Here is a 27,717-nt window from a genome sequence, read left to right on the forward strand (position 1 = left end):
GTCTTCCTTTCTCTCTCCAAGCTTCAGAAATACAAAACAAAAAAACAATAGGCTACCCACCAAGAACATTCTTCCACCTACTCACTGGGGAAGAACTTGAACTCATTCAAAGGGCTATGGCCTCCAGCAGAGCTGCCAACCCCCTGTGGTTGGGCTAGCCTCCAGCAGGCACCTGGTCAAATCCTCCCCAGCACTATTTTAAAGAACAGCCCCTTCCCACCCTTACCTGCCCTAGTAATTAGTATTCTCTTACTCTATTTTTCTCCACTTTTTACCCAACATAGTATAATTTTCTGTCCCCCTCCCCCCAGCTAGAATATAAACTACAGGACATGGGGAGGGGTCAAGGACCCTCAATTTTGTTCTCCATTCTATTCCCAAGGACAGTGCCTAATGTGGAGGAAAGCCCCCCCACACACCCCCTCACCCCACACCTTATAGAAGCATGATGGGAACAAAACTATCAAGAGCCAAAGGGAATGAGGAAGGAGGCACCAAGCTCCAGGAATGCTAGAATGGGAAAATAGGGCTAAATTCCCAACTGGCAAAATTCAAACCATGATCCCAGGAAGAGACAACCAATCAACAAGCCCCTCCACCCACCCTGCAAAGAAGCAATCGATCAGCAAAATCCCACCTGTGAAGTCCATAAATACCTATCCCCAACCCCACTCAGTGCAGTAGTAGCACCGTGATTTTTGGCCTAGCCGTCCTCCATTTTCTTTCTTTCTGATGGCATCCTAGTAAATCTTTGTTTTCTCCTTCTCTCCTGTCTTGGTAAATTCTTTTACCAATCTGCAGCTCCAAAACTCCTACCTGATACATGCTGTGTTTTCAATAAGGGTGTGTTCAATGAAGGAATGAATCTGTAGTGAATCCAGATTGGGAGCAAATTAATAGCATTTTCTAGGCTGTGGAGCTATGTGACTTCAGGTCTGTGAAAACTTAAGTTGAACAAAAATTTAATAGGCCCCATCCTCAGGTGGGATAAAAGAAAAAATGGGGCATGTGGAACTCATGACACATTCAGATCCAAGGTGGCAATACAATGAGTGAACAGGTACTATTTTTGACTACCTACCAGCCATTCACCCTTCTGTCAGTAAGTCCTGATTTTCCTTTCCCTACCCTACTTTTGGAGGTGAGCATGTGACCTAATTTAGCCAATCACCATACCCCACACTTTTGCTCATAGAGATTGCTTTCTGTTTGGACATATGCTTCAATTCAGGCCAAAAGAGCCATTCTCCCATGACCTTTGTCAAAGCAACATGGAAAAAGAAATTCCCTCCCTGGGGACACTTCTTGATAAAGATGATAGCCAAACTCTTAAGAGTCTAAAAATAACGTCAACTTGAAGGAAAGCACCACAAAGAGAACAAGGGGCTAACCCAACTTCCCTCCCTGGATCCAGTCATACCTGAATCTACTGGGGATTTCAATAGTCTGAACCAATCAACACCCCTTTTCTGGTGATCTGTTTTGAACTGGGTTTCTGTCTCTGACAACTGAAGTGACCAATACCTCCAGAGTATTAAAGAACAAAAAGAAAATACATTCATAAGGTTCTTAAATACCTCAAAGGGCGGTCTAACGTCAGGCAAAGTGTCCCAGAAATGCAAGTTTTCACTTTTTGATGAAGCTCATTGCCTATCTTTTTGGTGAGCAAGATAAGAGCTAAAGAGAAAAAAGCCACAATACTAGGGCTTGAAATCAGAACCTCATGCTTGCTAGGCAGGCACTCTAGCACTTGAGCCACTCCAGCAGCCCTTTTATGTGATGGGCTTTTTGGAGATAGAGCCTTGTGAACTATTTGCCCCGGCTCGCTTTGAACTGTGATCCTCCTGATCTCTTCCTTCTGAGTAGCTAGGATCACAGGGGTGAGCCACAGTGCCTGGTTTAGTTTCCATTATTATTTGCATTTCCTTTTTTGGGAATAAATTCAGCAACTCTGTTTCAGATGTCTTCACATCTCACCATCTGACAGCTGTAAAGGCAACAATTAAACAGAATCCAGTCTTCTATTCAGTGCAGAAGGGGAGAGAACTAAACAAAGCAAAAAAAGAGTATGGAGTCAAACTTGATAATCTGGACTTTTCCCTAATCCTCATCTGATCACTCATGAGAAGTGACGTCTGACAAAAACACCTTTGCTCCTCCTGGTCTCATAGCTATGTCATTTTTAAGTGCTCATTCAATTCTGGAACAGAAAGCCTGCCAGTACAGGGTTTCTTAAAAAATTTTTTTTTCAGTACTGGGGCTTGAACTCAGGGCCTACACTTAGAGTCAACCCACCAGCTCTTCTCTGTGATTTTTTTTTCCGTGATAGGGTCTCCTGGAACTATTTGGCTGGGGCTGGCTTGGAACCAAGATCCTCCTGATCTCTGCCTCTTAAGTAGCCAGGATTACAGGCGTGAGCCACCGGCACCCCACTAAGGGTTTCTTAATCTTTGATGAAGTCTAGGCCCCAGAAATACATGTGCACGAGCATACGACTTTGCATTATTTCATGGGGTTCACAGCCCTAGAAGCTAACCTATATCTCTAACTCCTCTGTTCTTCACTAAGAGAGAGGCCAGTTTGTGCTTGAAGTTCTCCCATTGATGGAGAGCTCACTACTCCTCTCATGGTCACTCATCAAGTTAGAAAAACAGGTTCTTTGTATTAAACCAAATTCTGTATATTGTAATGTCTACTCATTGATCCAAGTTCTCCACGGCTAATCAGAGAAATCAGATTCACGCCTATACCTGAGTGATCTCGCCTTCTCTCTCTGAGGACTGTTTCTAACTTTTAAATGAAAGTAATTTATGCAGGAGCAATGTAATGATTTTGCATGCAAAATATTTTACAGTGCATTGTTACAAAAATATAACATATGCTCTTCCTCCTCACATCACGGGCTAAATCACAAAGCACCACTGCTCGCAAGCTGCCTGGCTCTGAGTTTTGCACAGGGGAATGACTACTGTACAAAAATACCTTGAAAGGGCCGGGCACAGGTGGCTCACGCCTGTAATCCTAGCTACTCAGGAGGCAAAGACCAGGAGGCTCATGGTTCGAAGCCAGTCCAGGCCAATAGTTCCATGAGCCCCTATCTCAAAAAAACCCTTCACAAAAACAGGGCTGGCGGAGTGGCTCAAGGTAAAGGCCTTGAGTTCAAGCCCCAGTGCATGAAGAATCAGAAGACTTGGGAGATGATACGACGCTCAGAAAGCGTCTAGCGGGTGCAGAGCGAGCCTTGGGTAAGCCCGGCTCGGTCTCCGCAGGCCGGGCTGATCGATGCGCTCGGCGCTCCTTTCGAGGGGGCTCTGCGCTCGGCGCTCCACAGCGGCTCCCTGGCCGCTCGCGCTTTTCTCTCCTTCTTCAAGATGGCGGCGGTCGGCGGTGCCGAGGCGGGATCCGGGCGAGCCGAGTGAAGGTAGCGGCGAGCGGAACCCCCACGAGACCGGCCCGGGCCTCCACCCCGAGGCGGCAGCGGCTCTGCCCCGACATCGCCTGCCACTCGGGTCCCGCGACACCGCTCCGGGAGCGCCCCAGACCCGCCGCGGCCTGGCCGGGGGGGGCCGAGCCGGGGACTGGAGTAGCGGCCGCAGCCGCCCCCGGGAAGGGGCCGGAGCGGGCCGCCGGAGGAAGGCGGCGGGAGCTGTTCAAATGGGGAAGGCGGGAAAGCTGCGGGGCCGGGAGGGGGCGTGCGGCCGCCCCGGGGGCCTGAGGACCGCGCCGCCCCTCCCCTCTTCCTGCGCCGCCGCCTCCGCCCTCGGGGGCTCCGGAGGCCGTGGGGACGCGGGGACCCGGGGACCCGGGTCGGGCCCGGCGCGGCTGGGGACCCGCGACTCGGGGCGCGCGGGGCTGTCACCGGGAAAGGGTGCCGCGGCCGCGCGGGCGGGAGGGGATGCGGGGAGCGCGCCTGGCTTCTTCCCTACGCGGAGCTTTGTTGAAGTGGCTGTGTTTGCAGCACGGTCCCCCCCCGGGTCCCCGGGGGTGCAGGCATGGTGGTCCCTGGCAGTTTGCGTGGACACCCGGGTGTGGCGTGGCTTCTCCAACTTGGAACCCTCTTCCTAGGGGGAGTTTCTCCCTCCAGGCCCGTTTTCCCTCCGCCACTATTACCTGTAGCTCCACTTATTCCATATCGTGCAGAAGAGAAGGAAAGGCTGCTCCCCCTCTTTCTGATGACTAAGGCGGTGACCGGTTACATTCCCTCGTAGCAGGATAAATTCAGAAACTGAATGCAAAAGGAAGCCTGTTGATCGCACGAGGCCTGTCAGAATTTGGATGGCCGGTCGGGTGGAAACGAGTGTGGTCAGCCGGTCTGTGCGGTGGTCGTGGTTCGCTGTGCGATGACAGGATTTCGTCCCCATCCCAGGCTCTGGGGAGCTCTGCAGCTTCCAGAGCTGGCAGGGGCTGTGAGTGCTGCAGAGATAGGCCCTTGTTCAGAGACCGGAGGAGACCCGGGAAAATGAGAAGACCTCGCCCGCTCCCATCCTGGAAGTCACTACCGCCGAGATGTCAGAAACTGGCGAGAGCGGGATGCGCGTCTTCCTCTACCTGCACGCACGGACTGGCAATTTGAGTTCCTGCAAGGAGTGCTAGCAAAAGAGGGAAACAAGAACGACCTCGGACAAAGCTCGCCCTGGACTGCACCTGGATCTTAGGGCTTCTCTTACTGCCCACTTTGTAGGTCTTTTTTTCTTTCTGCTTTTTCAATCTCGTTTACATTCTGGGATGATGAAGCTTAGTAGTGATTGCTACCTCAAAAACTCACCTTCTGAAACTTTTTGGTGTTTACAGTTTGAATTTTCAAAATAACAAAGGACTACATCTGATGATGTTAATATTTTCCGTAATTCCTTTGGTTATCCCAAAAGGCTTTGCCTAGAGGTAACTTGTATTTTTACCTCCAAGTGGAAGAGCACCTCTACCTCCCCTTGTTCATATTTGAAGAAAAATCCCAGAAGAGCCAGTTTAAAAATTTGCACATTTCCCAAGTATGCATTTTTATGATAGCATGTTTCTTATTTCCATAAACAGTTACATGATGAATTTTTTACTTACGTTGTCATTTCTTAGCACCAAGACAAACATCAGTGTAAAATTATTCCTGCCTCTTGAAGTTGACAGCGTTGAATTTTGTGAACTCCAAAATTATGGAATTCAGGAGAATGGGTTTTAACACCTGTCTTACATTTGCCAACATTTAATGTAATTATGTTTTCTAATGTGAAAATCAAACCTAATTTTTCATCTTCATTAATCCTCCCAATCTGCTTCCCACCCCTGAACCTTGGAGTTTCATGGATGATATCAAGACCTGGAAAGAATATTAGGGGTTCATCTAATCTTGTATAAGTGTTGCTTGAACTCTGCCTCTCTTTCACACTGTTGCTTGAGACTTCTTTATCTGGAATCATCTTTCTTTTATGACCAGCCACCACAACTAACCCCTGAACTGCAATAATATCCTGATGTTAAAGAACATAGACATCAGGGCCCATCAGTGTGCCCAGGCTGGGAGGATATAATACATGGTGTTGTTCAAGCTCTTAGCTTCCCCAGCTGTTGGTGAATTGGACTTGTGTTCAGGTCCTGTTCATTTTTTTTCTATAGGTATTATTTGATTCTGTAGCTTATGAAATGTTCTTTGGTGCTTTTAAGGAGGTTAGCAGGCCTACTTCTAAAACATAATGCCAGTACCAGCACAAATTTTCTGTGTTAGCCTGCCTCTAAGGAGCAGTTCCTAATTTTCTCTTTAAATTCACTAGTTTTTCAAAGCCATCAGTTATGAGACATTGAGTGTTTTTTCATGTCCCGTAAGTCACAGTTGTTTTGGGGTTTTTTGGTTTTTTTTCTTACTGTCTGCAGAGGCATTTACTCCTGGTCTGACTTCAGATTGCTTGACTGATGTTAGTTTTGATGTCTCAAAGAGAAAGCTTGCTTATAAGTGGCTGGATCTGCCTTTGCTTACATTTAATAGTGCATGTTTTGGTGACCACAGAATAATGGCTATGTTTAATGATATTCAATAAGGTTTTTTTGTGAGGAGTTTTGCCATTATTTCTTAAGCATTCTTTGCTAAAATTCATTGGGCACAAGAAACATTGAACAAGAGGTCTCAAGCTGTGGTAGTTCTTGGCATTATCACCATATGAAAACTAATGTCATCTTTGTGTTTTTCTAATAAACTCAGTATTTCAGCACCATTTTTAAATGAATGAATATAATTCCTGTGACTCTCCACCCATTTTGTAGTCAACACCACTTGGATGGGAAGTAGAAGCCGTAGTTCCCAGTTAAGAACTGGCTACATGTGTATCTTGTTTCTTTGCATTTTTCCTTGAGGCCTGACCTTATATACCTTTAATTTCCCATGAAAAGGCCCTTTGAACAAGCAGTTTTCCAGTTTATCTTTAAAATAACCCAGTTAATTCCGTGCTTTTACTTCACTCTAGCTTCTCTTACCTTGAGCAGGTCCGTCCTTCACTCTTGTGTTTCTTAATCTGATAAATCATTCTTGGTGATACTTCTTTTTCCTGTTTTCAAGTTGGGCCTACCTGTGTATTGTATTTTATCTGACTGCAAACAAGTCTTTTTTTTAAATGTTAACTTATGAAAGTTAACCTTGTTAATCAAATTCATATTTTCTTTCACAAAAGTTATGTACTTCCCTCTTCTCCACTCCTACCTGAAGGGATTAGTAATGAGTTATTCAGGTGTCCTTCAATTTTTCTAAATCTCATTTGTAATGAGGATGGTAAAATAAAATTTAAATGAATGATCAGTCAGATTGGCTTTTAAACATTTGACTAATTGGATGAGAATATTTTCAAAATATTAAATATATAACTTTAAATTTCCTGCAAAGACATCCTGCAGACCATCCTTCAGGTATTTGAAGAACTTTGCCTTACACTGTAGTATATAGCATTGTCAGTAAGGACATCCGAACTTGAATGCCAAAAAAAAGTTTTAAATATTCAATATTTACAATATTTAAATGATAGTACTTTCATTACATAAAATCTTAAAATCACAAAAATGTCAGTATTAGTGGCCAAAGACAATTCCTCTATTTCTCACCTGCCTATTAGTGTTCAACATTGTCATGTGGCCAAACTACTGTAAGAAATATACCCACTTTTACACTGATGGATTTTAGCAAATTCATCAAGGCTAGCAGAATGCAAACAAAAATTAAAATTTTTTTTTAATATGCCTATAGTGGTACCATTGCTGTTTAAGTTACAATACAGCAAATTTTACTGGTTCTCCAACCAGTTGGTAGGATTTTATAGTCTTCAAGTATTTGGTGTAATCTGTCTTCCTCTGCATCTGGCTTTATCTGTGCATCCTGTAACCATGACTGAACCCACCCCTCTGACTTAATGTCAGTTTTTACTTTGTCTCTGTGTTGTCAGTCCTGTTGGCATTCCAGAAATTCTCGTTAATTTTGGAAGTACTTTTTTTAATCTAAGAAGTATTTTATATATTTCTCCAAGTGACAACTTTAATTCGTGAATCAAATCTAATTGAGCCTAGCATACTTCCTGCAATTTCAACCCCAGTATATTTGCAAACAGAATGAGGAGGTGACAAGACACTCCTTTATTTCTTGCTGTCCTTCCAGTCAGCCCTGGATCACCGCAGTTCCACCTGGAAGGTTGCTTCTGCACAGTGATTTCGCATTACAGGAAGGTTTTCCTTCTTTGTTTCTCAGACCTGGTCCTGTAGACGGGAAGGCGCCTGGACACAGTGACACATTCTCAAAGGCCCTGCAGGACCGCCATGGCTTATGATGACTCCGTGAAGAAAGAAGGTATGACCCCTTACTCAGAGAAGCATTCCAAAGGGGGTATCCTCTTCAGTCCTTGCAGCCCATGGATCTAGAGACCCGGACTGGGCACCACAGCCTGGACTCCCAAGTGATGGTCCAGAGCACTGTTATGACACTCAGCCTCCACATCATCCCCAGTCTGGGCCTGTGGAAACGAAAACCAGGACAGGGGTTCCAACACGAGAGTCTGAAGTGAGAGTCTTAAATTTATTGGGGTGATCCCCTGCAGCACTCTTGGTCCTTGCCAGCTCCAGTGTGCAGGACTCTGGGGATAGGAATCTCACACTGGACTCCCACAGAGCAGCGCAGCACATGAATCCTTATTTTTGTCAGCCTAACCTCTGCACGTCTGTGTCTACCTGCCAAATCACCACTAAGAAACCATGTCTGAGGATGCACACTGAGCATTTGCATAGCACGGAAGCATTGTTTCTTCAGGTTTCATTTCTTGGCATTTCCAGCCAGGTCATCAAGAGATATTCTTAACGCTCTAGGTCTAGCCCTGTATTTCAGCGGAATCATTGAAACAATTTTTAATTTGGAAATAGAAGAATTATTGCATTTGGTTGTTACTTAGCTTTCTTATTTCCTTCCCCAAATGAACCTGTGCTTTCCAGATTGCTTTGATGGTGATCACAGCTTTGATGATATAGGACTTGCAGCTGGCCGAAGCCAACGAGAAAAGAAACGTTCCTACAAAGACTTCTTAAGGGAAGAGGAAGAAATCGCTGCTCAGGTCAGGAATTCTTCCAAGAAGAAGTTAAAGGTACTTTCTAAACATTCAAATTAGTGAAGTTTTAAACTAATTATTATCTTATTTCCTAATGTTTAAAGATGGAAGTATCTTTTTAAAACATTGGAAAAGAAAAAATAATTGTTCAGAGCTGCTTGTTTATTTATTTGTGGTACCAGGGTTTGAACTCAGGGCCTATACCTTGAGCCACTCCACCAGTCCTGTTTTTGTGATGGGTTTTTTTCAACATAGGGTCTCAAAATGTTTGCTCAGGCTGGCTTTGAGCTGGTATCTGCCTCCTGAGTAGCTAGGATTACAGACATGAGCCACCAGCCTCGGCTGTTTTTATTATTTTCTGTGCTTTATTTTGTTTTCTAAAGTCAAAACTCATCAAAGAACAAGAATGGTTCTGAACTTCTTTGCCTTTCCATCTTATTATTGGTCACTTCTTCTTCCTCTTTAATTGTAGGATAGTGACCTTTACTTCTTGGGGACGGACACGCACAAGAAGAAGAGGAAGCACTCTTCTGATGATTACTACTATGGAGGTAAGGGCAACAGTGGGATAAGCACAGCACTGGTTCTTGGAGTCGGGTAGGGGAAAGGGATGCAGATGTTGCTGACTCAGTGGCCTATTTAACAGGACAGTGGTTCTTGTTCTGAGTGCCGATAAACCAGTGTGAAGGAGGAGAGAGGTGGAGGGCTGGTATTTTGGAGGATTCAGCATAGAAGAACAGTCTTCATTTGTGATATACCAGGTACCAGGTTCCTTCTCCCCTCCCCGAATCATCCACTTTGCTATTGTTATCTAGCATCCCTTTTGCCAAATGCAATCCTTGGGCCTTCTGGCCTGTGTCTACAGGTCATTTCTCAACCAGTGTATATCCACTCACAAAACCAGTTTTCTTAGCTGTGTCTAACCTTTCACCAGAATGAGTTTGTTCTGAACACAGAAACAAATGGTACTCTCTCTGCCATCTAATCTGAACTGTAACTACCCTTAATCCCACAGCTATAGTCTTCTTCATATTCTCTTTGGTTGTTTGTGAAGACTCAGTGAAGAGAACAACTTTTAGTGGCAAGAATGGTCTCAAGGGTCAAAGACAAGCTCTACCAAGCCAAGAACCACATGGGTGTCATCTCTGAATGTTAGGAAACAAAGGGTCTCCCCTCAAATCACTTGCCTTAGGCTCTTCCTCATGTTAGTTGGGTGTTTTTGGAGAAAAAGGAAACTCACTAAAGTTGCTCCCTGTCCTGTTGACAGTACTTCTCTTGATTATTTCTAGACATTTCGTCTTTGGAATCATCACAGAAGAAAAAGAAAAGGTCTAGCCCGCAGTCTGCTGATACAGCTATGGACTTGTTGAAAGCTATCACTTCTCCATTGGCACCAGGCTCCAAGCCCTCCAAAAAGACAGGGGAGAAATCCTCTAGCTCTTCAAGCCATTTGGAGAGTAAAAAAGAGCACCACAGGAAGAAAGGAAGTGGAAACAGTGGGGAGCTCTCCCTGGAGGATGGTAGCACCCACAAATCCAAAAAAATGAAGCCCCTCTATGTGAACACAGAGACTCTGACCCTTCGTGAACCTGATGGGTTAAAGATGAAGCTTATTCTCTCACCAAAGGAGAAGGGAAGCTGCTCAGTTGAGGAGGAATCTTTTCAATACCCTTCGCATCAGACAACTGTGAAAAAATCCTCTAAGAAATCAGCTCGGGATGAGCAAGGTGCTTTACTCCTAGGACATGAGTTGCAGAGCTTTCTGAAAACAGCCCGGAAAAAGCACAAGTCATCCTCAGACTCACATGGGTCTCCTGGTCCTGAGGGCTGTGGGTCTGATGCCTCCCAGCTCCCAGAATCCCACAGTGCTAACCTTGATATTTCAGGACTTGAGCCCATTCTAGTGGAATCAGACTCATCTTCTGGTGGAGAGCTAGAGGCTGGTGAGTTAGTGATAGATGATTCTTACCGGGAAATTAAGAAGAAAAAGAAGTCAAAGAAGAGCAAAAAGAAGAAGGACAAGGAGAAGCATAAAGAGAAGCGGCACTCCAAGTCAAAGAGAAGTTCGGGACTTTCTGCTGCACCAGCAGGAGAGGTCACAATGACACCTGGCCCTCCTCCCAGCGTCCCATACACTGGAACCACTGCTGCTGCCCCACCACTTCCTGCCCTCCACGTGGATGGACATGGCGAGAAAAAAAAGAAAAAAGAAGAGAAGGACAAAGAGAGAGAGAGAGGAGAAAAGGTAAAATGGTTTTTGAAGGGGGAGTAAAGTGATGAAAATGGTTCTTCTGAATAGTAAATGAACTTGGAGTTAAACAGCTGAGGGGCACCATCGGGAATTTAGCAAGGTGAGGGGGAGTGATATAAAGTATAAAATATTACCAATGGCCAAGTTTGTCAGGTACAAAAATAAGAGCAATCTTAATTATTCATGGATTTTCTTAAGAGTTATTTTCCCATTGTGCCAGCTATAGTCTCTTTTTTTTTTTTTTTGTGGTACTGGGGCTTGAACTCAGAGCCTACACCTTGAGCCACTCCACCAGCCCTTTTTTGTGAAGGGTTTTTTCAAGATAGGGTCTGTTTACCAGACTAGCTTCAAACTGTGATCCTTCTGATCTCTGTCTACTGAGTAGCTAGGATTGCAGGTGTGAGCCACTGGCACCTGGCTGCAGCCATAGTCTTAAGAGTACTATGGCTTATTCTGGCTGATTCTTAGAATTCATAGAAGCTGCTACACCCAGTTTATTTCCTTTAGCAGTACTTTCTGCCAAGAAGGCACTCCACCACTTGAGCTATGCCCTAGCCCCCCTTAGCAACACTGTACACCAAGGTAATTGAGAGATGTAAGTTTATTTTGGGAAAAGAGATTTTCCAAACTAGTAGAATAATGACCAGTCAAGTTAATAGAACAAGCTGACAACTTCCCACCTGCTGCTTCGGGTTAGTGGAAAGAAGACTTTCATTTTGGTGTCCAGCATGTTTTCTCGCCATATGAGTGCTCTGTCCTGTGGTGCTGCCCAGAGGTGCAGAGATGACAGAGCACAGTTCTTGATCTTGAACTCACTGTCCATTGGGAAGATGGGAATGAGAAATCAGGCACCTGCCTTTGATTTCTTTCCTCACACTCAAGAAGGTTTCTAACAGTTGTGTTTTAGGGTTGTTAAAGGTTTCCTAAAAAAAAAAAATAGATTTTTTGCTGGGTGTGGTGGCACACACTTGCAATCCCAGCAATTAGGATTGAGTTGGAGGTAGGAGGATCAATCAAGAGTTCAGTCTCAGTTGTGAGACTCTTTCTCAAAAGAAAAATAAATAATTTTTTTTATTTATTATTGTGCTGGGTAGGGTATATTGTGGAATTTACAAAAGATAATACATCAAATATATCATACTTGAATTTATCCCCTCTACCATTCTTCTTTATCGCTCCTCGCCCAATAAATAAATTCAACTTTTTGTCCCTGTTATCAAAGTCATTGTTTTTATGAAAATTTGTAAATTCAGCAGTAAGAAAAGCCAACAGTCTTATTTTGAATGTATCTTGTGAATAAATTACTATTACTATAAAAAAAGATAAAAGGAATTTATAAACTTAGAATAGTAAAAAGAATAAAATCATACTTTTGCCATCTAAGAACAATCATTTTCTTCCTTTATTTATATTTGTGCAAAGTGAAATGTCAGATATAATCTGAAAGATAAGCTGCTAAGAAACAGAAAACCAAATATGCTAAGAATTTTGAGTCAGGCCTTGCTGGTGCATGAGCTTGAGGCTAGCCAGGCCCATATTCCATAGTGTGACTATCACAAAAACTCCCAAGAATTTGGGAGTTTCATTTCAGTCTATGAGGTAGAAATTGCTTTCTCTGCTACAAAGGTGCCTTTTGAGAGAGGGAGAGGGAGAGGGAGGGAGTGTGTGTGTGTGTGTGTGAAAAACTGCCTCTGAGCCAACAACGTGAGCACAGCAGTCTTGGTATGTAAACACTAAGGCAGGGTTTTTTGCTTGTTTGTTTTTTCATTAGCTTATTTGAAAATTGCTTCATGAAATACAACGTATATATTCTGTATATGATTCTGTTTACCTTAAGAATTTCCATTCTGAGCTGGGTGTGGTGGCTCACACCTGTAAACCTAGGTACTTGGGAGCAGAGATCAGGAAGATCAAGGTTCAATGCCAGCCCAGGGCAAATAGTTTGTGAAACCTTATATTGAAAATACCCATCACAAAAAAGAGCTAGCGAAGTGCCTCAAGGTGTAAGCCCTGAGTTCAAGCCCCAATACTGAAAAAAAAAAAAAAAATTCCGTTCTGCTATTACATGATAATGCCACAGACAGGCAGTACTGGATGTGAGAGAGCAGGGTGATCAGAGAAAGCCTAAAGAAGAGAAAGGTGGCAGGGAAGGCATGCAGACAGAAGTGCTTAAAAAGTAGTATCCTGTGTTTCCAGCTGTCTGGTAAAATACTTCTGCTTGGATTCCTTGGGTGCTTCAAACCTTTGTGTCAGTAATGGAGCTTGTCATCCTCATCATCCAAACCTCTATCTCTCTTTAATTTCCTTCTATATTCCCAGTGTCTTGCCAGAGGTAGGTTGAGAGCAAATTGTAGAGAATCTGAATTGCCAAAATAAGGGGGTAAGGAGTGGTTTATGATCAAGGTTTAGGTATGATCTAAAAGATAATTTAAAAATAAAATGGTAGAGCTATACAAGGTGAGTTAGACTTGTAACAGACTAGCCATCAGGTTATGATAGTCCAGAAGGTCAGTAATAAAATCCTGTGAAAAAATTGTGGAGGCAGATTCAAGAGACTGAAGGAAAAGTAGACAACTGGGTTGTATCTTGGAAACTGAAAACATAAATGACTATAAGGGATGTCCTTTACAGCTTTGAACCTGGATATGATGAAAATAGTAATCTCAGGGTCAGGGACTTACTCATCTATGATTTCCCACACAGCTAGCAACTGCTAGAAACTTTACTTCATAGCAAAAACCTTGATTTTTTTTTTTTTATTAAGTCTGTCCAAAAAATCTGAAATGGCCTGAATATAATCATTTATTTATTCAACAACTATTTATGGTGGAGAGAGCAGGGCATCCAGCTTTCGAGCAGTTTCCTTCATTGTGATAGCAACATAAGAGCGAATTAAAGATGGGTGATGTTGAGAAAGGCAAGAAGATTTTTGTTCAGAAGTGTGCCTAGTGCCACAGTGGAAAAGGGAGGCAAGCGCAGGACTGGGCCAAATCTCCATGGTCTGTTTGGGCACAAGACAGGCCACTGAATTCTCTTACACAGATGCCAACAAGAACAAAGGCATCACCTGGGAAGAGGATATACAGATGGAGTATTTGGAGAATCCCAAAAAGTACATCCCTGGAACAAAAATGATCTTTGCTGGAGTTAAGAAGAAGGGAGAAAGGGCACACTTGAAAGCTTATCTGAAAAGGCTACCAATGAGTAATAGGCACTGCCTTATTTATTATGAAACGAAAGTGTCTGACAGCTTTTTATATGTGTACCATAACTTAATCTCACAGCACCAGAATTAAGATCATGAATGGCTGACAGAATATTTTTGTTGGACAGTCCTGATTTAAGTAAAATAGACTTTTAGTTAAAAAAATAATAATAATATTTATGGTGCATATGCCGTGTTTGGGGAGGGCTGCTTGTTTTTGAGGTGGGGTTTTTCTATGTAGCCTAGACTGGCCTCACTTAAGATCCTTCTGCCTTAGCCTCTTAACTGTTGGGATTATAGGCATACTGCCATGTCCAGCTTATCGTGTTTTTTAAACCTGACCTGGCACAAAAATTTTCTGTAAAGCTATTTAAAATAGTATTTTTTCCTGGGTTTTGTTTCAGTATAAAAAGAACTATGTAAACATAGGGGACTGCTTTGGAAATGAGGTTGCCTCTGCCTGCAGTAAGTAGGGCCAGAGAGCCACCTGGTAGAAATGCTAAAAGCCTTGGGGCCCATTTTACCTCAGATTCTATGACCAGGACTATAACAAAAATAAAGATGAAGCCAGGCTTGGTTGCTCACGCCTATAATCCTAGCTATTTGGGAAGCTGAGATAAGAAGGAACACAGTTTGAGACCAGCTGTGGCAAATAGTTCATGAGGCCTCATCTCCACAATGATCGGAACAAAATGGACTGGAGATGTGACTCAAGCAGCAGAGCCCCTGCTTTGCAAGTGTAAAGCACTGAATTCAAACCCCAGTCCAACCAAAAATAAAAATGAGAAAAATACTTGGTTTGGGAGAAGAAGAGGACTAAGCATCAGTAAATTCAGGATAGCCAAGTGGTTGAGGATGTGGGCTGAGGATCCAGACCACTTGGTCTAAGTCCTGGCTCTGTTCTACTCCTTACAAACCGTGAGGTAGGTGTTGGACAGATTTCCTAACTTCTAGCGCTGTTAAGGGTTAAATGATGTCATATGTATAAATGTGTTTAGGGCCTCAGTATGCCACATCAACTCACCAGGGCACTGCTGAATATTTTAAATATTTAAGTTTCTTTTTTTTCTTTTTCTTTTATTCATATGTGCATACAATGTTTGGGTCATTTCTTCCCCCCTCCCCCCACCTCCTCCCTTTCCCTTGCCCCTTCCCTCTCCCCACCTACCCCCTCACTACCAGGCAGAAACTATTTTGCCCTTATCTCTAATTTTGTTGAAGAGAGAGTATAAGCAATAATAGGAAGGACCAAGGGTTTTTGCTAGTTGAGATAAGGATAGCTATACAGGGAGTTGACTCACATTGCTTTCCTGTACATATGTGTTACATTCTAAATTAATATTTAAGTTTCAAGGGAAGAAATAACATCTGATATTTGTCTAATACTTTATGAACTACTAGCTCAAAGTAATTTCCCATTTCAACATCTGCATTACTTTCAGTCATGTCGTATCTCTACAAAACAGTTTTCTGGGATTGCTGTGATAAAAATTAAAGCAAGTACTGTGTGAAAACCTATATTGACACTGAGAACCAAGAAAGTTTGGGGATCTTGTCTTTGCACCATTTGAGGTCCAGAATTCAGTAGAATAGTTAGAACCAGGATTCAGAATTGGGTGTCCATGTGCAATAAATGAAGTAAGTACATGAATGGGTAAGAGGAGAGCAGAATGTTATAGGACAGGTACTGGGGCACAAGAGAGGGAAGAGAGGTTTACAGCCTCCACCCTGAAGTGCCCTGTCTCTTCTGATCTTAGAAGCTAAGCAATTCAAGCCTGGTTAATGCTTGGATGGAAGAGGAGCAAGTTGTGTTAAAGGAGAAACACAGAAGGGAGGGGAAAGACGGTTTCTAGAATAGCCTGGTTCATGCTGGAGAGGCAAGTGGGAATGAATGGAGCCCTTGAACAGGGCTAAGGAAAGGCAAGCAGTGTGAAGTCAGCAGGGTGTACTCTTAACTGTGGAATTTTGAATGACATGAAAGGAAATTAGACTGCCTACCTGGTAAGAAGTAGACTTTGATGTTGAATTTTGTTTGTTGGCTGGGTTGTGATTTTTTTTTGCTTGCTTGTTTTTGTTTGATTTGAGTTGCTTTCCACAGAAGAGTAGAAAAATGGGTGGTGCTATCTTGATGACTTCCAACTGATGATCTTCCCATTGGAACAGGCATTTTTCGTTAGGTTTGAGGAGCAGGATATGGTTACATTTCAAACATACCTTACTTTTGGTCTTACTAAATTAATAAAGACCATTCACTGTCATTCAAAATAATGTCCTGTGAAGTTCTTCAGAAGTATGCCTTCAGGTTTCTGTGTCTCCAGATGCACACGTGTTCTCTGAGCCACCTAAGGCTGAGCCAGGCAGACAGTGCTCGCCACACTCCTTTGTTTGTTGATCTACTGATGAACTGAAGTAGACTTGTGATGACAGTACATGAGCTCTCCCTTGGCAAACTTGCCATTAACAACAACAAATGGTCAAAATTAGTATCTGCCATCTGTTGAGTGCCTGCTACGTGCCAGGCTTTCCTAGGCATTTTACATGAGTTATGAGTCTTGATTGGTAGGTATCATTAGCTCCATTGACACAGGAGGAAGCTAAGAAGAAAAGATATGGAGCCAGAATTTTTATACAGATTTCTTTAACCCCACGCCTGAAATCTTTCGACTATACCACATGCCTTTCTAAAACTTCAGACCTGGCTATTCAGCTGAAAGTATATTCTAAACCAGGCATGGTGGTTCATGCCTGTAATCCCAACACAGTAGAGACTGAAGCAGGAGAATCAAGAGTTTGAGGTCAGTCTGGGCTACACAATGAGACCCTGTCTCCAAAGGAAGAAAGGAGGGAGGTGGCAAGGAGATGGAAACATAGGTTTGAGAGAGAAGAAATTCAGTATCCTGAATTTCAGAGATTTGTCCTATTGAGAAGTATAAAAGTTGTTTTTTCTAAATTTAAGAAACAGAGAAAAAGGCCAGGAGCAGTGGTTAGCACCTTTAATCCTATGAGATTAGGAGGATCATGGTATAAGAACAGCCTAGGGAAAAAGTTAACAAGACTCCCATCTCAACCAGTAACTGGGCATGGTGGTACATGCCTGTCATCCCAGCTACTTGGGAAGCACAAATGAGAGGATTGCGGTCCAAGACAGCCCAGGCAAAAACACAAGACTCTGTCTCAAAAATAACTAAAAAGCGTTAGGGTTGTGGCTCAAGTGGTAGAGCGCCTGCCTAGCAAGCAAGAGGTCCCTAGTTCAGCCTTCAGTACTGCCAAAAAAGAAAGAAGCATAATATAATAAATGGGAAAAGGCTTGGACTGGAGATTCAGCACCCTTGGGTTAGTCTGATACTTAATAACTTCGTTCCTGAAGTTGCTCCCTCACTTCTACTTGCTCATTTTCAAAATGGAGTTTCTAAGGTTACATTAGTGACATGTGAGACATGCTTAGCACAAGGCATGGCTACATCTTCAGTTCTGCAAAAGCATAAATATACTCGAAAACATATTTTTAAAGCTTTTCTTAGTCACTCATTTCAAGCATCTAGTCCTATGCCTCAGTGGAACACCCCACCTTTAGGGAACTGAACCCTATCAGATGTCTTATATTTTGAAAATGGTTAAGAACAGAACAGAAATCAGTCTCTAAAAAGCAAATGTTATGAGTTCCTTCAGCTCATTGGAGAACTTCCTGGTCACTGGGGCAGGGGGAAGGAATAGTGAGACTATGAGGCCCTGACTCTGTTCCCTTATTAAAGAGGAAACCTCACACCTGGCCTCTTCACTCACAAGTGTGTTGTACATAAATAAATAAAAACAAATAAGCTCCACACTCTCTTTTTAGGCTGGTCTCAAGCTCAAGGCCCTCAGTTCAAACCCCATCCTGCCAGTTAATTAATCCCTACTGTCCACTTGGGCATGGTAAATCAGGTGAGGTAATACACTAAGCACACTCTGGCCACTTCCCACACAGTTCTGAGACTTTGTTATTCAGTTGGTATAGATCTATTCTGCACTTGTCAGGTGCCAAGGATACAAAGAGGGATGGGGTACAGTGTCCTCAAAAGAGCTTCAGGTCTGGTAAAAGACGCAGGTGAGTAGTCAGTGTCTTGGACCTTTACCAAGGCCTGTGCAGAGTGCTGACAGAGAACAAGGAGCCTGGGGTGGTAGATTTCCTGAGAGAAGTAGCATCAAAACCAAATCGTCAGGCCATGGAGGAATTAGCAGGTAGAAAAGAAAGAGGAGCGGGCACTTCAGACAGGGAATAGAAAATACACATGAAGACGCTGAGATCTGAGTGTCTTGATGTTCAGAGAACCCCAAGAACTCAGTGTGCCTGAATGGAAGCCAGCAGAGGGTTAAAAGTGACCATGTAGAAGGCAGGAAGAATAGCTGTGGGGCAAGCCTTCTAGGATGGGGAGGAGGCTGAGAAGGAATTAGTCACCGTAGCTGTATGTATAGATCTCTTAATGTGTTGGAGACGCTGTACTACATTTTATCTAGCTAACTAGCTATCTACATTTTATCTATGTCATTGAATTTTCGCAAGGGTCAGATAAAGCGTAGGGTTATTTTAATTTAACAGTAAAAAGGTCAGAGGTGAAATAACCTGCTCCAGGATGCACCCCTTTTAAGTGCAAAACAGGAATTTGGACTCAGGCTTTTCTGATGACAGGATCCATGTTCTTTCAACTTTATAGAGTATTTTCAGGGATATGTTGTGAGAGGTAACAGAAAGATAGTATACATTTTAGAAACATTCCCATTCAAGTTTGCTAAAATAAAAGATCTGGGAGCCGAGCACTGGTGGCTCACGCCTGTAATCCTAGTTACTCAGGAGGCAGAGATCAGGAGAATCGAGGTTCAAAGCCAGCCCCCAGCAAATAGTTCACAAGACCCTATCTCGAAAATTTTTTAAAAGGGCTGGCAGAGTGGCTCAAGTGATAAGAGCACCTGCCTAGTTAAGTTTTTAAAAACCACACTGGGAACAATGGTTAGCAGAACCTGAGTTCATACCCCAGTACCACAAAAAAAAAAAAAAAAAAGACTTACCTGGTAGCCTTTCTCATACGGAGCTCAGATTTGGGAATCTCAGTCAAGTGAGATTCAAAGAGCATCAGATAGCATCATGGTTCTGAGTAGGGGTCTTGAGTCCAGCCTACCTGTGTTCACATACTGGTCCTGCTTTTTCCTGTTGTGACCCTGGGTCTCAGTTCCCTCACCTTTCTAGCTTAGAACTTACCTCATAAGGTTGTTGCAAAGTTTAAACAAGTTTCTAATTTATGATAGCTTTTATAATAATATATCCTTCCTATACAGTATTGACATCTTTTGTATAGGTATATTATTACTCTTGTCAGTTATATTAGGGAATATACATCCATTCCTTCTTAACAGGAGAGTGTGTGTGTGTGTGTGTGTGTGTGTGCGCGCTGAAAATCAAACCCAAGTCCTCTACATGCTAGGCAGGCACTCTACCAGTGAGCTACACTCCCACAGCCCCAAATTTCATTTTTAAGATTCATAGGTTGTGTTGTGCATTAACCCCCGTATGTTTTATTCAAACTACAGTTCTGAAGAGAGAGTTTCATCTGATTCTCAGTTCTATGATCCAAAAAAGTTAAACAGGACCGCTTTTATAAGGAGCATTAAGAAGTTGATTTTTGAAAGGTCTTTATATTATAGCATGACCTCATCAAACATCTAAAAGGAGACTGGCTGTAAAATTGCATTGAGTCACCTTTAACAAGTAAACTTGTTGCAAGTAATTTGCTACTAATAATAGTATCCAAGTTTTCAAAATATTAACATTTTGTTATAGCACAGCCAACTGTGTTTTACTTGCCTGTTTTTTCTTGTGTGAGAGAGCCTTCATTTGGAATCTTGTGGAACTGTTTTGCATGGATGGGTATCATCTACTGTTTGAGTATTCCTAACTGTCTGTGCCCTGGACAACTTGTTTAACACTTTAGTTTGAAATATGAACTTTAGGTCCACAGACTGGATCTGCATCTTGCAAAGAGGGACGGGTTCTAAGGTCAGCATGTGAAGTGTATATTGTATGTACTCAAGAGTGTCCTTTGAAAATCCTGTGGAAAGCCTCCATGTTGAAGGCCAGCAGATGTTCAGTCCAACAGAATGTCATCCCAGTACAACTAGATTTTTCTCTCTTCAGTACCATATGATGTCATTGGCATGCATCAGGAGACATATTTTATTTTTTAAAAAATCATATTAGCTACAGACATCAGAATCCCCACTTGGGTAATGAGTTGCCCATACTGAGAGAGACATACAAAAACAGTCTAGGAAAAGCAAATTTAAATTCCATGACAGACTCCAAGGTATAGGTTCTTTCAGTAGAGTAAATGACAAGGTGGAATCTCACAGACACACACTGTCTCATACACACACCAGTTCAAATATAAAACTTGTGTGAACTTGTGTGTGTGTGCCACTCCCTTGTATCTTGGGCCCAGTGAAGGGGGATTTGTTTTAATTAGAGTATAACATCCAGAGATATAAAGCAGCTACTAGGTAATAAAGGAGCTGCAACACCCAGAACTCACTTCTGTAACGTTGTTAAACAGAATTAGCTGTGCTAGAGGAATACTAAAAATGAGATCTTTACTATTTAAATGAAAAAATTTTAAATGAAAGATTGTCTACTATTTTCTTATATAGGTCAAGTGATTTCACCCTGTCCATCTCCACAGGTTATACTTTTGAAAGAACTAGTATTGGATGCTACACCTATCTTGAAAAATACAGAAGGGAATGGGAAGGAATTCATATTAGTCTTCTATTGTGGCATGACAAATTATCACACATTGATTTTACCTTACAGTTCTCTAGATTGGAATCCCAGGTAAGGCTCATCTGAGTTCTCTATTCAAAGTCTCACCAGACTGAAATCAAGAGATCCACCTCAGCTGGGTTTGCATCTGAGGTTCAAGGTCCTCTTCTAAGCCTTTTCAAATTGTTGGCAGTATTTGGTTCCTTGAAGTTGCAGAATTTATGGAAATTTGTTTTCTTCAAATTCAAGCCAGTTGCTTCTTGTCTCTCTTTTGAGGGGTTGTTTTGTTTCTTCATGATTGTTTCTATAATATCTGACATTTCTTTTTCATAGAAAACTTTTTTGTTTGTTTTGGTTTTTGAGACAGATTCTAGCTACATAGCCCAGGCTTGCTTTGAACTTGCAAACCCCCCTGCCCTCACCTCCTGAGTGCTAGTATTACAGCTGTGTGCACCCATGTCTGGAAGGAAACTTTTAAGGCTTTATTTTTGTAGAGTAAAAGTTTTAGTTTTAGATTCACAGCAAAATTGAAAAGAAAGTACAGCTATATCCCATATGTCCCCTGTCCCACACATGTCTAGCCCCCTCCATTATTAACATCCCCTACCAGCGTGGTCCCTTTTATAGTTGATGGACCCATACTCCTGTGGCATACTCCCATGGACATGACATGTCACCCTCAGTCCATCGTTTACTTAGGGTTCACTTTTGGGGGTGTCCATTTTACGAGTTTGGACAAATATATGATATTTATCTCCCATTGTAATGTCATACAGAGTATGTTCCCTGCCCTAAAAATCTTACCTGCTCCACTTGTTCATCTCTTCTGCACCACTAATGTTTTTACTGTCCCAATAGTTTTGCCTCTTTTAGAATGTCACCTAATTAGAATCTTGGTAGCCTTTTCAGATTGGCTTTTCTCACTTATAATGTGTAAGTTTCCTTTGTGTATTTTCATGGCTTGACAGCTCTGTTTTTTTTTTTTTCAGTTCTGAGTAACATTCCATTGTCTGATTGTTCCACAGTTTGTTCATTCACCTGCTACAGGATGTGTGGGTTGCTTTCAAGTTTTGGCCATTGTGAATAAAGCTGCTGTAAACATCCATATGCTCATTATGTGGAGATAAATTTCCCACTCCTTTGGGTAAATACCAAGGAGCACAACCAAAGGATTGTATAATAAGAAAATGTCTAGTTTTATAGGAGACCACAAAATATGTTGTTTATTTTCTTACTGAGTTTTAAGAGTTCTTAATGTGTTTTGGATGATGGTACTTTATCCAATAGGCCTTTGAAAATATTTTCTGTCTGTGGATTTATTCTCTTAACAGTATCTTTTGTAGAGCAAAAGTTTTTAATTTTAATGAAAGCCCAGATTATCTTCTTTGTGCCATGGATCATGCCTTTAGTGTTGCCATCTAGATTTTTGCCTGTGTTATCTTCCAGGAGTTTTATAGTTTTGTGTTTTATATTTAAATCTGTCATCCATTTTGAGAGTGAATCTTCATGAAGAGTATAAGGACTGCATCTAGAGACTCCCCCCTCCCACCCCTGTCCCGCCCCCCGTCTTGTGAATATCCACTTTTTCCAGAATCATTTATTGAAAATGGTCTTTTCTCCATGGTATTGCCTTTGTTCCTTTGTCAAATATCATTTAACTACGCTTATTTGGGTCTGTTTCTAGGCTCACTATTGTGTTTTATTGATATTTGTCTGTTGTTTTTTTTTTTGTTTTGTTTTGTTTTACCAGTACTACACCATCTTCATCACTGTAGCTTTATAGTAAGTGTTGAAGTCAAGTGGTATCCCTCTCCAGCTTTCTTTAATATTGTGCTGGCTAGTCTGGGTCTTTTATCTTTCCATATAAACTTTAGAATCAGTTTCTTGATATCTACAAAATAACTTGCTGGGCGTTCTTGTCTCTTTTAAGGACTCATCTGATAAGGTCATCTGCAAAATCCCCTTTGCCATACATCATATAATTCTGAGACTTGCCCATGATTAAAGAGAGGACATTATACAGGACATGTACATTGGGGAGCAGAATCCTGGGGGCCATCTTAGAATTCTTCCTACCATAAAAATAACATTGTTGAGTACCTTCTGAAGTGAAACACTGTTTGATTAACCCCCCCACCGTGAGCTAAATGGTATTGGTAAAGGTTTTTTGTTTGCTTGTTTATTTCTTTTCTGGTGTGCTCCAACCACCCTACTCTCTACCCAGGTGCTGGGAATTGAACCTACGGCCTTGCCCATGCTAGGCAAGGACTTTGGCACTCAGCAGCATTCCCAAGTTCTACTTGGAAACTGAAGCTCAGGAAAGTTAAGTCATTTGTACAACTTGTATGTGTCATGGTCAGGATTCTAACTCAACTCCATTGGTATCCAAATTCCAGACTCTATTTTGCCACATTTCCTGATAAATCCTGTCACTTTTTCCTTTCCAGTCTGTTTGCATTTCTCCAGCCTACTGTGTTGGCTGTAGGCTGTCATCCCCTTCCCTGGCCTCCAGCAGCAACCTCCAGATTGGCCTTCTTCCCTTTGTTTTGTTCTTCTCCAGTCCATTCTCCACAGTTCTAAGTGCAACCTTGACTGTGAAACCCTTTGTTGCTTAAAATATTTGAACTGCTTCTTCTACCTGGAGTCCATGCTCTATAATAGGGGATGTAAGACCTCAGCTTATGAGCTTTGTCTACTTCTCTAACATCATTTTTTTTTTACCACTCTCATCTTTGATGAGGGTACCATGTGTTCCCTCTGCCTAGAATACTCTTAACCACTCTTCATATCCTTACTTCTGCCTGACTTTCTGATTAAATTTAAATGTCATTTCCTCCAAAAGGCTTCTTTTGACTCCCTGACTTGGCGAGATACTCCTATTACATGTTTGCATGAAACCATTACTTTCCTTGTAATAGCATTGCATTTTATTATAATGGCATATTTATCTGTTTTATCTGTCAGGTTATAAGCCTCACTCTTGGCTATATTCCCAATGTCTGGCATATAGTGGAACTAAATAAATATGAATAGTTGAATGACAAGGTCCTTTTTTTTAAAATTTCTGTTTGTTTTTATTTTGAGGGGCTTTTTTTTTTTTTTTTTTGGCAGCACTGGGGTTTGAAATTAGGGACTCACACTCACAAGACAGGTACTCTCACTGATTGAGCAACTCCACCAGCCCTTTTTTGTGATGGGTTTTTTTGAGATAGGGTCTCATGAACTATTTGCCGGGGTCTGACTTTGAACCATGCTCCTACTGATCTCTGCCTCCTTGCGCCCAGCTGAGTTGTTTTTTATTTGTTTGTTTGTTTTTTGGCAGTGCTGGGCTTTGAACTCAGGACTTCATGCTTGCTAGGCAAGCACTCTACCATTTGACTACCATTTGACTCCACCAGCCCTACTTTCTTTCTTGTTTTTTAAGAGAGGGTATCACTATATAGCCAAGGCTAGCCTCAAACTCAGTCCTCACGCCTCAGCTTTCTAATTACCGGGATTATACACATGTAGCACCATGCCCAGCTCAGAGTATTTTAATAGGTTACTTTTTTGTTACCTTTGAAATGTCTCCCTTTTCATCTTCTTTTCCTTCTTTGCCATTGAAATGCTTTTAATATCACCTATGAGAAAAGGTATGAGCTTCTCATGTGTTTTATTCAAGATTAGTATATGGTATAGCCAAGAGAAGATAATGGGCCTTTAAACTTTATATTTCATGTGTTTTCCACAGTTTATGCTCTTCACTCCATGAGAGTAAGATCCAGGCTTCAAAAGCTCATGCTCTTAACCGCTTATGCTACTACCACTCAGAAGAGCTGTTTAATAAATTCCAGTTCATTGCTATGTAATAAAGTCCTTTATAAGAGATATGGCGGAGACCCCTTTCTTCAGTATGTGAATTTGGATCTAGTATGTATGCCACAAATTGTTACTAATTTTTTAAAGGTAGTTTTAACTATGTTCTAGATGTAAGTGGCCTTTGAATAGGGAGATTAACCTTATACAGTATTATATCATGCTCGAGAAAACATTGTTAAAATGCGTTCCTTGTAAGTTTTATAATATGGCCAAATGAGTTATGAAATTTCTAATCTCATATTTTTTCTAATAGTCTCAATAGTAGTGAGATTAATTCTGTAGCTGGGAAAGATTTGGAGTATAGACTTCTATAAATTACTCCTTCATCCTGTACTTTAGTAAATGTCAGGTACATAGATAAGCCATTGTAAAAGGCTAGCATAACATTTTTAAACTAAATTTTTAACAAGTGTGCCACAGCTTTCCAATAAGTGCCATCATGTTCAGCGCAGCTACCTTGGAAGGTCCTCAGACTGTTTCCATTCCTCAAAACGATTTCAGTTTAGGACTTAAAGTCAGAGCCATCATACAAGCTTGTATAGTCACTAGACTTTATTTTTTGAGGACAGTTATCTTACGGAAACATTAAGAACTTAAATAAAGTTACTCAAAACAGGATGCAACTCTGTGAAATTATGAGACAAGACTGTGTTGTTTGTTGGTTTTTACTCATCAGATCTGACTCAGGCAAACAGAAGTTCCCGAACATGAATTGTTCATGTCATTATAATAACTGCAGGAGCAGAAAGGACTGTCTTAGGAGGAGGTGGAGAAACAGTCATAGTGAAAGCATGGTTTTTAAGTTTGTTTTAGAAAAGCCATATGGAAAACATCTGGGTTCATTAGATTGAGATTATAAAGTGATAACCCTTTCTTTATTTGAAACAGTAACTTTTTCTGTATTCAGCCTCTCTTTTTTTGGCCCATGATATATACTGGAGACTAATTTAGTCAGAATTGAGTTGGTTGAGTTAGTTATGGTCCTTAGTAAGTCACTATTTCTCTGAGTTTACTTTTTCTAATCCTCAAAGTGAGAGATTTGGATAGGTAAGAGATCTGATGTCCTTTTCCATGTAGGAAAACGGGATTTTTCCTCAAGAAGTCATAAAATGGAGTGCATAGTAATACAGTCTTCTGTTTTATATTTCCCTAGTTGAACTGGCTTTAAAAGTGATTTGATCTTGTTTCTCAGAAATCATATGTTCCTTTTGGCATTGTCACAATACAGTGGAGAACAAGCATGCTTTGTAGTACAAAGCATGTGTCCATGTGAAAGAGATTCGTCTGACATCAACTAACAGAATCGAACCACCAGATATGAATAATAAAATAATTATAAACTACAAATGTCAGTAAAGGCAGGGTTAGAAATCAAAACCAGCGAAATAAAAAGGAATATAGACTTGGCTTTTGGGTTTCTAGTCCCGGAGTTCAAAAAGAAATTATGTGGTTCTGATTTTCAAAGATGAGAAAAAGAAGCACCCAGGAGAGGTAAAGTGTTTTTTAGTACTTGGTTCTGAAAGACATATGCAACATGGGGTTGTATACAGGAAGAATAACTAGCCTGTGGCTGCAGCAAGTGGAAAAATCTAGAGGAAAGAAAATGTTCAAGTATCCTTTGTATTTTATTACCCTGGATTCAGAGTTACTGAACTTGGGTTCTAATCAACTCTTGCCTGTTCTGTTTTCTGTGTGGCACTAGCCAAAAAAGAAGAACATGTCGGCCTATCAAGTGTTCTGTAAAGAGTATCGCGCAACCATTGTGGCTGACCATCCAGGCATAGGTAAGAACCTTTCTCATCTTCAGTTTTTTTACTTCTCATCTGAGTCTCTGAAACAGTGCAATCAATTAATTCAGTCACCAGGCAGCTTCTTCCCATAGTATTAGAATACAAATCTTGTTTCTTTCTTCACTTCTACAAATCTTTTAGATTTTCCCCTAGTTCATCCTACCACCCTGTAAAAGAGCGGAGCATTTTATACATAGCTCTTAAACTGATAAGAGAGGAAGCTGTAAAATTAAATGTTTGTAAGCAATGTGTAGGGGCCGAGTGTGGTGGTGTATTCTTGTAATCCCTATCTGGCAAGACTGAGGCAGGAGGATCACAAGTTTGAGGCCAGCCTGGGCTGTAGAGTGATCCCTGTCTCCGAGTGGGAGGGGGGTAGTGTGTATGTAAATGAACGTAAATATGCAGTTTATGTCCAAGATCTGCAGTTGATCTGTTCTTTAAACCGCCTTTGGGTGTGCTATATTGTTCGTATTTGTCTCTAAATAAGAAGTTAGTGAGACGAGCAACACACTACACCACAGACCTTGCACAGGTCATTTAACTTAAGTTTATCTCACTGGCCTGATGAGTAAGACAGCTGTCCACTCCACAGAGTTGCTGTGAGGTTCACATGAACATTCTTTACAAAGCATGCAATTGTTAAATGGAAAAGTAACGCACCCTCTGGAGGATTGCTTCTGGGGTGCTTTAGGGAACTTGTTCCTTGGTTCTGAGCTCTCAAAAATTTGGTAAAAACCTAACATCTTTTATCAAATACTGTGTAACATACTGTCTTTAAGCTAACTTGGTATGCCTCATGTTGTGAGATCTAATGAAAAGAAACCAAAAAATGCCTAAGGAATAAGTCCCTGGAAGGTAGACGTGTGAAGACTGAGCTTGAAACAAATCAGGCAAAATCTGGTGGGATCTGGTTTGGTTTTCTGAATGAATCTTGGGGTGTTTAAATCTGATCTTCAAAACACTTTTTCCACTTTTTATTTTGTTTTGTTTTGTGGTGCTGGGGATTGAATTCAGGGCCTTGCACATGCTAGGCAAGCTCTCTACCACTGAGCTACATCCCCTGCCCTCACTTTTTCTACTTTTTGCTCCCATTTTTCTGTTTTCTAAAAGTTAACCACATTCTGTATTGGATTTTTTTCCTTTTATGCCAGATTTTGGGGAACTTAGTAAAAAACTGGCTGAGGTATGGAAGCAGTTGCCAGAAAAGGACAAACTGGTGAGTAAGCTTTCTTACAATCATGGTCTTCATTGCTTTTTGCCTC

At 41.6% G+C, this 27,717-nt stretch overlaps 1 protein-coding gene and 1 pseudogene across 8 annotated transcripts in view; both read left to right on the plus strand.

Moving 5' to 3' along the window:
• Window positions 1-3,337: 3,337 nt before the first annotated feature.
• Window positions 3,338-27,717, plus strand: part of Hmgxb4 (HMG-box containing 4) — a 32,779-nt gene continuing 8,399 nt past the window's right edge. Inside the window, exons 1-7 of one of the 8 annotated variants that reach the window (XM_020159578.2) lie at window positions 3,338-3,421; window positions 7,715-7,813; window positions 8,449-8,597; window positions 9,034-9,112; window positions 9,851-10,806; window positions 26,368-26,449; window positions 27,607-27,671. In XM_020159578.2, the coding sequence (XP_020015167.2) occupies window positions 7,783-7,813; window positions 8,449-8,597; window positions 9,034-9,112; window positions 9,851-10,806; window positions 26,368-26,449; window positions 27,607-27,671 (1,362 nt within the window). In that variant the 5' untranslated portion in view covers window positions 3,338-3,421; window positions 7,715-7,782. Of the gene's footprint in view, window positions 3,422-3,968; window positions 4,678-7,714; window positions 7,814-8,448; window positions 8,598-9,033; window positions 9,113-9,207; window positions 9,323-9,850; window positions 10,807-23,121; window positions 24,717-26,367; window positions 26,450-27,606; window positions 27,672-27,717 lie in introns of those variants that run through there. The other 7 variants (XM_074084332.1, XM_074084333.1, XM_020159579.2 and 4 more) reach the window with 7 other exon arrangements.
• LOC141425835 (cytochrome c, somatic pseudogene) lies at window positions 10,813-22,298 on the plus strand (annotated as a pseudogene).

This window comes from Castor canadensis, chromosome 8 (assembly GCF_047511655.1).
Source record: "Castor canadensis chromosome 8, mCasCan1.hap1v2, whole genome shotgun sequence".
In the NCBI taxonomy this organism is placed as follows: Eukaryota; Metazoa; Chordata; class Mammalia; order Rodentia; family Castoridae; genus Castor; species Castor canadensis.